At 37.7% G+C, this 10,271-nt stretch overlaps 1 protein-coding gene across 1 annotated transcript in view; it reads right to left on the bottom strand.

Annotated features, from left to right (window-relative positions):
- Nucleotide 1: 1 nt before the first annotated feature.
- ZNF385B (zinc finger protein 385B) overlaps nt 2–10,271 on the bottom strand; it is a gene marked incomplete at its 3' end in the record, with an annotated part of 313,134 nt that continues 302,864 nt past the window's right edge. The window contains exons 8-11 of the mRNA XM_029933294.1: nt 3,715–3,960; nt 2,452–2,630; nt 1,568–1,669; nt 2–148 (exon numbers count right to left, since the gene is read on the bottom strand). Coding sequence (XP_029789154.1) covers nt 2–148; nt 1,568–1,669; nt 2,452–2,630; nt 3,715–3,960 — 674 coding nt within the window. The remainder of the gene's footprint in view (nt 149–1,567; nt 1,670–2,451; nt 2,631–3,714; nt 3,961–10,271) is intronic.

The following is a 10,271-nucleotide window of genomic DNA, read 5'->3' as shown; positions in this document are numbered from 1 at the left end:
GGGGGATGGCCGGCGCCTGGAACAGCGACGCCGACGGCCGGGGCGGCAGCGACAGCGCCGACGACACGGCCGCCGCCGCCGCCAGGGGCGACGACAGGAAGGCCGGGGCCAAAGGCTTCATCATGTCTTTCTGGAATGCAAGTTTTGCCTATTGGAGGGAGAAAACCAGGAACGGGGTGGGGATAGTGTTTTGGGTAAGCGACACGGACGTTAAGGATCACAGTTTAAAAATCTTTACTCTCGGAAGTCAAGAAATGAGGTTCACAGCGCTGGTTGCAAAAGCTCTGGGCACACCTTTACTTTGATCTGTTTGCATTTCAGCTCTTTTGTGGTGGTCTTTGCCCCTGGACCAGAGGACACAGTAGAGCCTCTCTGAATAATACTAAAGCTATTTTATGCTGTTTCTCACAAAGGAAAAACAAACACACCCAGAAGGTTTCCTGCTTAAAAAATGGAGCTCAATTTAAAATTCTAACTTGTCCTAAACCACAGTGCAGCCTCAAGAGAGGGTTTGTTTTGTTTTGTTTTTGAGAATATGCATGACCGTTCACTTCTCTTTGAAGAGCTGCACTGGGTGAGCTAACTGGGGTTCAAGACATTAGGGGCTCCTTATAAGTCATGAAAACAGTGTTACACCTCTCTCTCTGGCCACTTAAAGAATATTCCCTGAAAAACTGCAGCCAACTCAAATTTCTGTTGTTGGGAATGATTCTAAGTGTGCTAGAAACGTTCTCTAAAGGAATCCCAAGGTGGAATCTTCCTGTGAAGTAAGAAATCAATCCTTAATTTCTCTCCTTTGCAATCAGGAGAAGCTTTGCACACTGGATTTGTTGAATGCAGGTAACACCTGCTTGCAGCATCAGATGGAGGCTTTGCGGAAGCTGGGAGCATCGCCTCCAGCTGGCCAATCCGGTTTCAAGCTCAGATGGAAGGCCACACTGGGCTAAGTCCCAGGGAGATTATGAAATCCATCCATCTGGGTATTTATACGACATCTATTGCTGGCGCCCCTGGGTATTTTTGCAGAGAAACGGAAAACAGCACATATTGAGAGCAGGTAGGACAGGCTGAATACCAGCATGCGTGCTAGACAAGGAAAGGGAGGAATACAAACACTCACTTGAATTTCTGGAGGCAGAGTTGCGTGGGGGTGGAGACGGGGGAGGGAGAGGGAGAGCCCTCTAGAAAGGGAGAAGGCCTTAAGTGGAAGGAGCAAGCCCTCTTCCCAGGTACAATACATTCCAGGATTCCGCAGGCATTACTGGTCTTTGTTCCTGAGCCTTTGTTTTTCTTTATAAGCTAAGGAGGTCGTCTTTTGGAAAAGGTTCCTGGTAGTGAGTAAGGTATTAGCTTCTAAAGAGGTTCAGTTTCTGGTCTGTAAAGAAGCTTCCTTCACGGTGTCCTACAGCAGGGACTAAGCAGTTCATCCTAAAACTTCTGTCTGTGAGGGCTATTTAAATTCAAAACCTTTCAGGACCAATTAGTCCCTAGGCCCTCCTAAACCTAGTCCCTGACCAAGCCAGCAAGGCAGACCCACAAAACAGGTGAGCAGGCGACGTGAACTTACTGCTAAAATGCTCGGGCTCCGCTGGAGTTTGTTGTAAGGGCTGTATTTCGGCTTCAGTGGCTTTCCTGCAACTCGATCCTTATGCCTTCGGCTAGAAATGTGCTGGAAAAAGTTGATGCATTAGCTGAATCTAAATGTGAGCTTTATTCCATGTAAAATATGACTCCTAGATAGAGGTCCTGGTTGTTCCATTCCCGGGTTCAAGTCCACAGTTCCAAGGTGGTGTGGGTAGGATCCCTACACTCTTGAAATTAAGACTTGCTCCCCACTTGATTATTTTTAATGTTGAGTTTTGATAGAGATTGAGAGCCCGAGCAGGGGAGGATCAGAGAGAGAGGGAGAAGTAGGATCTGAAACAGGCTCTGTGCTGGCAGTAGACAGGCCAATGTGGTGCTCAAACTCAAGAACCATGAGATCATGACCTGAGCCGAAGTCAGCTGCTTAACCACTGAGTCGCTCAGGGGCCCTCCACCCCTCTCACCCCCGCCCCACTCAGTTGTAATGCCTCAATTCTTTTCCTTTCTCTGTTGTACTTACCCTGCTTTGCCTGTGCTTACCGCCATGACCAATGAATCTGTCTCCATAACCAGATTTTGGGTCTTTGGAAGACAGGCTGAACATCTTGTCTTCCAGAAGTTCCTGCTCAACTACAAGCTCCAGATGACCACTGTGCTTGTCTGTCCCTAACACCTATCCTGGATCTGGCTTATAGTAAAAGTACCCACTTTCGTGGATACGCAAGTATTTGGTGCTTTTTCTTTCACCAGCACCTGCATGTTGTGTCTTGTGTGCATCATGTAAAGGTTAGTAAATTCATCTGTGAGTGTAGTGAGAACCGGTACATAGACCCAAACAACAGTGAATACTAATTCAGGATACATTACCTGTTTGAGTTGAATTTCTGAATTAACATGAACATCACAGATTTCACAATGAAATGTCTTATTTTGTAGTCCTGACCCCTTACTGCCATTCTGCATCTTTAATCTTGATCCAGGTCTAGGGTAGGACTTAATTGGACCAGCCCCATTACGAGCTTCAACCATGGTCTTGTGTTTAGATCCTAAGACAGAAAGAGACATATGGTAAATAGCTATTTAAGAACGGAACAGATCTATGAACAGCTCTTTGTTTTCTTATTCTTGAGAAGTCTATCTTCAGGATGAATTTCCCATTGCTTTTTAAAAGAATAATCATTTTAATGCTGATTACAAACACTTTTTATTTATTATAAATGATAATGCTGCTAATTCAACATATTTTCATTGTAAAAAATGGGAAAACATGAGTCCATTAGAAAGAAAATGTGGAAAATATAGAAAAGCATAAGAAAATAAAGGTTACCTATGTTTTCACCACTCAGAGATAACCACTGTTATCATTTTAGTTTACAATATTTTTTAACATTTTATTTATTTTTGAGAGACAGAGACAGAGCACAAATGGGGGAGGGCAGAGAGAGAGGGAGACAGAATCTGAAGCAGGCTCCAGGCTCTGAGCTGTCATCAGAGAGCTGGACATGGGGCTTGAACCCACTAACCGTGAGATCATGACCTGAGCTGGTCACTTAACTGACTGAGCCACCCAGGTGCCCCTCATTTTAGTTTTTTATTCAGGTTTTGTTTTGTTTGTATATTAAAAAAATATATATTTTCAAATTTGGGATCATACTAGTTAAATATCCTGAAAAGTTCACATAGGAAATCATATACTTTTTAAAGAAATTACATTTTAATGACTGAGTAATATATTCTCTCATATTGAGTTACTATAATTTATTCGACATTTCCCTACTGAGGGATTTTTAAATTGTTTCCCCCTTTTTTTCCTAAGTGTGTGCAGTGAACATTGTGCATAGATATTTATCTTCATCTCTGTCACTTCATCATAATGAGTTTTGGGAAATATTAGATGCTTTTGAGAGAATAAAGAATAGAATAAGATTTATCTTCAATTTGCTTTAAGCTTTTGCCTTGCAGTTTCCGAAGTTATTATATCATACTTTTCTTAAAATCAGTCTTTTGAATCAAAAAAGCAGAGAAGACATTGAACAAACCTAACGTGTGAACAAAAAAAGATTCTGTATTCTGAAGGGAAACGTTGGTTTTGTTATAAACATTATTTAAATTCAAATGATAGCTGCTAACCTGTGTTGTGGGCCTCTAGCTGTGACAGGGAGTTCACAGCCACTTTGCATAGTGAACAATACAGTAATTTTTTGGCTTTTTCTTCTTCTGATTCAGGAACGGTACCGGGAGCTCCATTTGTGCTCTTTGAGGGGGAAGTGGCTGCGCCAGGTGGCAGAGGTGTTGTGCCGGATTTGAGGAGAAATGAGCCACCATCAGAGCCTGATGGCTGACTGGAGCTGTTGACTTTTAACTTCCCTTTATCTTCTAAGAGAGACACAGAGAGATGGTATTGAAGCTTCATGCAAATTGACATAAAGGAATTAAAACTAGAAATTTGATCGTTATATATAGCTTTCATCTCCAGATAGAGAAATAACTCCATGCCATCAATTTCCAATATCAGCTCACCCTAAGAATATGATGACTTATGAAAAATGACTTTTTTCTCCCACTGGCAGCAGGTAACTTTCTGATAGCCTTCAGTTGTAAGTTATGCTCCAAAGAGGTCTTCAATGTATAGGAAAACCACCTACCTTCCAATACGATTACATGATATGATGGTAACATGAAATAAATCATTAGTCAATGGTAGTTTCTTTTGACTATTCATTCTTTAAATAGGACATAAATATAAAGTTAAAACTCGATTTTTATACCAAGTTAAAATTTTAACAATGGGGTGTTGGGGTACAGGTGAGGGAAGACACATGGTTAATTTGGTTATGATTAGTTAAGTGTTTGCAAGTGCTCAGATCCCTTTTTATCCTGGGGTTTCACAATCTATACTCCTTTTCAGCAAGTTTATTAAAACTTCAGGATGCCATGAAATACGATGGAAAAGATCTTAGATTTTTACTAAACAGACCTCCACAGTATTAGAGAAGGAAATAAAATCAATCTTCCTAAATGGTAATGGTCGTAAATTAGATTGAAGATTATTTCCAGCTTAGAACTCCCTCATCTATAAGGATCCCTTAGATTGATTTTACAATGTTATAGAACTCACAAAGCAGTGAAATAATTCAGTAATCTTAACATTTGCTCCTATGGAATTACTCTGTTTCTTGTGATGGAAACTTAAATTATTGCATAGTAAAATCTTTTCATATAAATTTGACCTAAGGAAATCCGACCTGTTTTAGTCATATTCATATTCATATTTATTTTATTGTCCCTGATATTGGTCTCCCTCATATGCTCTTACATTTTTATAGAACGATATAATTCACAAAGTGCTATCACTTAGATTATCTTATTATCTCTCATAACAAACTTGTGAAGTAGATAAGAGTGAAAATAATTAGCCCTATCTTATTTTTTAATATTTTTAAAGTTTATTTATTTATTTGAGAGAGCGAGAGAGCATGGGGGAAGACAGAGAGAGAGAGGAAGAGAGAGAATCTCAAGCAGGGGCTTGATCCCACAAACTGAGATTATGACCTGAGCCCAAAACCAGAGTTGGACACTTAACCAAGTAAGCCACCCAAACACCCCAGTCATTTCTATCTTAAAGATGAGAAGACTAAGGCTCCTCAAAATTGAATAATGTCCCACAGATTAGTAGGTGGCATAAATGAGCATGATGTTTCCTCAAACTATTCACTGGGTAGTGTATTAATCTTCCTGCACAAAGGGTGGACTTCATATGGCATTAACAATATAAAAGGCATATAATGGTCACTGGAGATGTGATAAAGCTATTGCTTTGTTTAGTTTTAAGGCATATTTGCCTTAAATGAGAATATCTATCCTATTCAACAAATTGAGAATATGGACACAATTATTTTTTTCCTCTTTATTCCTATTTCTTTAAGAAAAAGTAAACAAATTTCCTTTCTATATCTCCTTTTCAGAAGAGGTAATTTATTCATTAACAAATGAATATTAACAAAAGGCTAATTACTGACAATGTGCAAGATACTGAAAAGAATAGTAAATAAAGTAGGTATAGACTTTAAGAAAATAAAAGTTGAGCAGGGGAAATGAGATAGTCATTCAGAGATCTCTAATTTATGAGAGTTTGGAGCAAGAAGCAATTTCTTCTGAAGAAAGAGACATTCTTCATAAAGGAAGTGATATTTTGGCCTGATTTTGAAGGTGAGATTTAGATAAGCATAGAATAACGTGAGAAAGAGTAGGAAGTGAACGGTTACAGGTGGAAACATAAGGAAATGCTTAGGTGGTAGAAAACTTGGGGTTTGCTTGAATACCTGCTAGATCAGCATAGGTGATGGCAACGGGTGTAATGAAAATAGTAGAAAGGTGAATTGAAAGAGAAAGTAGAGAATATCTGTAAAACTAGTAAAACGGATACCAAAGGAGGCCATTTTCCTTTAAAAATATTAAGAGATATGGTATATTTAACATTTTCATAAATTATGTTCTAGTTTTTATCCTCTAGGTAGGCCAGAGTCTCAATCTTTGTGAATAGTAAGGACCGATTTTGCTTAGAAAATGTGTGAATGGTTTGATCATATTGAGGAAATTCTGCCATTGGATCGATACTAACTAGTTAATAAAATAGATCCTAAAACCATCAAAGCAATACTATACTTAAATTTTAGCATTCTTTCTGGATGTGTAAATTTAAAAGCTTCGAAGCCTAATTTTATTATTTCTCACTTTAATTGCTTTATATTTTTATCAAAATCCATTATATTATTTTTCTTTTTTTATTGGCATTTTTAGAGCCTCCTTATTTTGTGTATTTGAAAGTTTAATTAATGTACTGTTTACTTCTGTTTCTTCTAATAGAGATGCATGTCATCTGGAACTTCTGGTTAATATGAATTTCATTTTCAAGTATTCCCTCACCTAATGTTAATTAGCCGTCTTCTGACTGTCTTCATTATTTTCTGATTACTTAAATGCCTTTTTAAGGTTTCATCCTACAGGACTTGGAAGCAAAATTTGCTTAGCTACATCAGAATTATCCTCTGTAACAAATGTTTGTAATTTATGCATCCAAGTGAATGTAAGTCTTCAAAGTGGCAATCCGCATCGATTTTCCAAAGTTCTTAGCATTTTGAAAATGTCTCATTTTGGAACTGTTTTCATATCTATTTGATAAATCATGTGAAAAAAAATCAGTCTTCAATATGAATTTATCATAGTTATTTTTTTACAACAAAACTTTACTTAGGTTAACCCACCTATTCCTCAAACTTAGCACTATATTCCCCAAACGCAGCCTCAGGACTAATAAGCTAACACAGATGATGAAAAGAACATGCTGGAAGTTCTTTGTTTTTAGGTTTATTTTTATTTATTTTGAGAGAAATAGAAAGCAAGCAAGGGAGGGACAGAGAGAGAGGGAGAATCCTGAGCAGGCTCTGCACTATCAGCACAGAGCCTGATGCAGGGCCTGAACTTACAAACTGCAATATCATGACCTGAGCTGACATTTGCAGAAATCAAGAGTTGGATGCTTAACTGACTGAGCCACCCAGGTGCCCCAGAACATGCTGAATGTTCTGAAAGCAGGTTTCAGACACTAATCCTGTTAGTAACAAGAAGACTCATGTCCATAGAAAGGTCTTAATTTAAAAACAATCAAAATAATATTCTAACTACATTATAGGCCTTATATTTTAAAGTGGAACTTTGGCAGCTATAATCCAATTTTTATGAGTTCACTTAAAAGATTTAATCTTCAGTTTAATGTTACCAATATAAGTTTTTTTCTAACCAGGTTTCAATGGTTTAATAATAGATATATAATTTACATAATAAAGTTATGCTCATTGTAGAAAATAAAGTCAGACAAAAAAAAAATAACCCATGATTCCATCACCCAAAATAAAAGTCAGCAAACTTCTGGGAAGCACCTGATGGTAAATATATTAAGCTTTGTGGGCCATACAGTTTCTACTGCGGCTACTAAGCTTTGCTGTTATAGCAGGAAAGCAGCCACCAAATCGGCCGTGTTCTAACAGAACTTTATTTACAAAAGTAGGCAGCACGCTAGATTTAGCTCACAGGTCATAGTTTGCCAACACTTGACCTAGCTTATTAAAATGACACCTGTTACTTCACACTATTTACACAGTACTATATGTGAATAGACAGAAACATGCTGTAACTAACATTTTTCAAATGGCAATAAATGAAGAATATCTTTCCATGTCAGTAAAGGTAGGATTGGATCATAATTTATAACAAATGATATTTACCTATATGGATGTACTACAATTTATTTAAATAATCTCCTTTTGTTATTTGGGTTATTTCTGGTTTGCACTCTTACAACATTAAAACGATACTGAATAGGAGTTTGTTTGCCTCAGAATGAAGGACACAACCCCAAACTGAAAGCGATTGCCATCAAATATCTTAGCATCTTAGAGAAAGTCCCCAAAAAGCCCCCAGATACATACTTGTAGCATTTATAAGAGGCAGTAAGATGTCTTCCGCTACCAGCATTCTCTCTTGCACTTCCCGAGACTGTATAAGGGTTGGAGGACTCACTGGCATCAGGAGCTTCTGGCCTGGTTAGATGTTTCTGGATCTAGCCAAAGTGGTAAAGCTAGAACGTGCATGTAAGAAGGGACGCTGGCATTTCATTTTCCAGTCTGACAACCTCTGATCTTAGTGATCCGCCCCTCATCCCAGGTGAAGTAGGGGATAGGAAGGGAGGGGGCAGACAAGTTGGACCAAGAAAAAAGCTGAAGGACCTGTAATCTCAGTTTGGCATGTCAAGGTTGAATGCGTTTCATTGGGTTGAATAGAGCATCTTGAAAGGTGGTCAGGCTCAAGCCCTGTTATTGGTACCTGACACAAGAAGGCTGATCACTGGGACCTTGGCAGCAAGAGGCTGAGGAATGGACCTCTGGTGTTAGGAGCTGAGGAAGGACTGAAAGACCCACATGAAGACCTTACACATAATCCTTTAGAGAGAGATAACATCTAGACACCTGCCATGCAGAGGGCATCGATGATTGTTGTTAAGCACAAAAACATCGGACTTTTTATCTTCTCTAATTCCTTCTCTGATCCCTAACAACTGGAAAGGGCAAGAATCAGAAATTATAGGATGGGGAAGAAGGGAAGAACAGACCATGGCCCTTCTCATGGTCCAACCTGAGCCAGGAAGGAAGTGTTCAGCTGGATAAAGAGCCTAGAGTTTCAATAAGACGAGACTTTCTGATATTTGATAATATCTCTGAGGAATGATAAAGGGATATTCAATATTCAAACTGGCAATCATGTTTGCATTCCACTGAATTCATATTCAGTAAATCAGTTTTATAAGTAGTACCGCATATAGACATCTCTTTACACTTGCCTAATACTTTTCTTAGGACCTAAACTCTGAAGAGGACTTAGTGGCACAAAGGGCATGTACATTTTTGAACTTGTGAGGTACACTGCCAAATTGTACCCTAGAATGGTTACACAAACTAATGCTCTTAGAGCTCTCTGTCTGTAAGAGAGTGCCAGCTTCTCTATACCTTTGACCAGACTAATTATCCACTGCCTTTGCCAATCTGACAGACAAAATATAGTACCTCATTGTTAACTTGATTTTCATTTTTTATACTAAAGGGGTTGAATATCTTTTCATTAGGTTAACGATAATTTGTGTTTGAGAGTAATTTAGAAAAAATGCTTAATTCTGAAAGGAAACAAACTCTTGGACTAAATGCATTTTTGAGAGTTAAAAAATTTTACCCTTAGAAGTAAACTTGACCATAATAACAAGCATTCTCTTATACACAATTAGTAATGTTGTTTGGAGCATGGTTCTTAGAAGCTGAATTCAGAGGCTCAATACAATTTAGGGAAGTTTGCTTTTATAGAAAGCAAAAAATTTGCCTAATGACTGTTCCAGGCAACTATATCTCACAGTGATAGTAGTAGTAACAATAATAATCCCAAATCAATAGCTGACACTATTTCAATACTCACTGTAGATCAAGCACTGTGCTAAGAACTTATATTTATTATTTCATTTATTTTTCACATATACTAATGTGGTAGATACTGTTCCTATCTGTACCGTTTCTTTTTTGCTCATATACTTATATAACTTATATACTGTAAGGTGCATAAAATTTAGTGAATTTATACATATGTATACATTTGTTGAAACAGAAGATGTATGGGAAATATAAGATACAAGATATTGATATATAAAATATAGAGATGTTCCCAACATCAAAGCTCCCTTGAATACCCAATCAGTTGGTACTTGCCCTCCTTCAAAGGTACTCACCATTTTCATCTCTATCAACTTGGTTCAGTTTTGCCTATTTGTGAACTTCACGGGAGTGTAATCACGCAATGTGTATTCTTTTGTGTCTAGCTTCTTTCACTCAACATTATGTGTGTGAGATTCATCCATGTTGTTGTACTTAGAAGTTTGGTTTTTCTAATTGCTGGAGAATATTCCACTGTATGACTGTGCCCCCATTTATCTATTTTACTATTGACAAACATTTGGAATATTTTCAGTTTTTGGCTATTCTTGTATGTGTTTTTGGTAGACATAAATACTCATATATGTTGAATATATGTTTATATATATATATATACATACATATATATATATATATATATATATATATATATATACA

Source organism: Suricata suricatta, chromosome 3 (assembly GCF_006229205.1).
Source record: "Suricata suricatta isolate VVHF042 chromosome 3, meerkat_22Aug2017_6uvM2_HiC, whole genome shotgun sequence".
In the NCBI taxonomy this organism is placed as follows: Eukaryota; Metazoa; Chordata; class Mammalia; order Carnivora; family Herpestidae; genus Suricata; species Suricata suricatta.
This window is presented reverse-complemented; position numbering and strand designations above follow the sequence as displayed.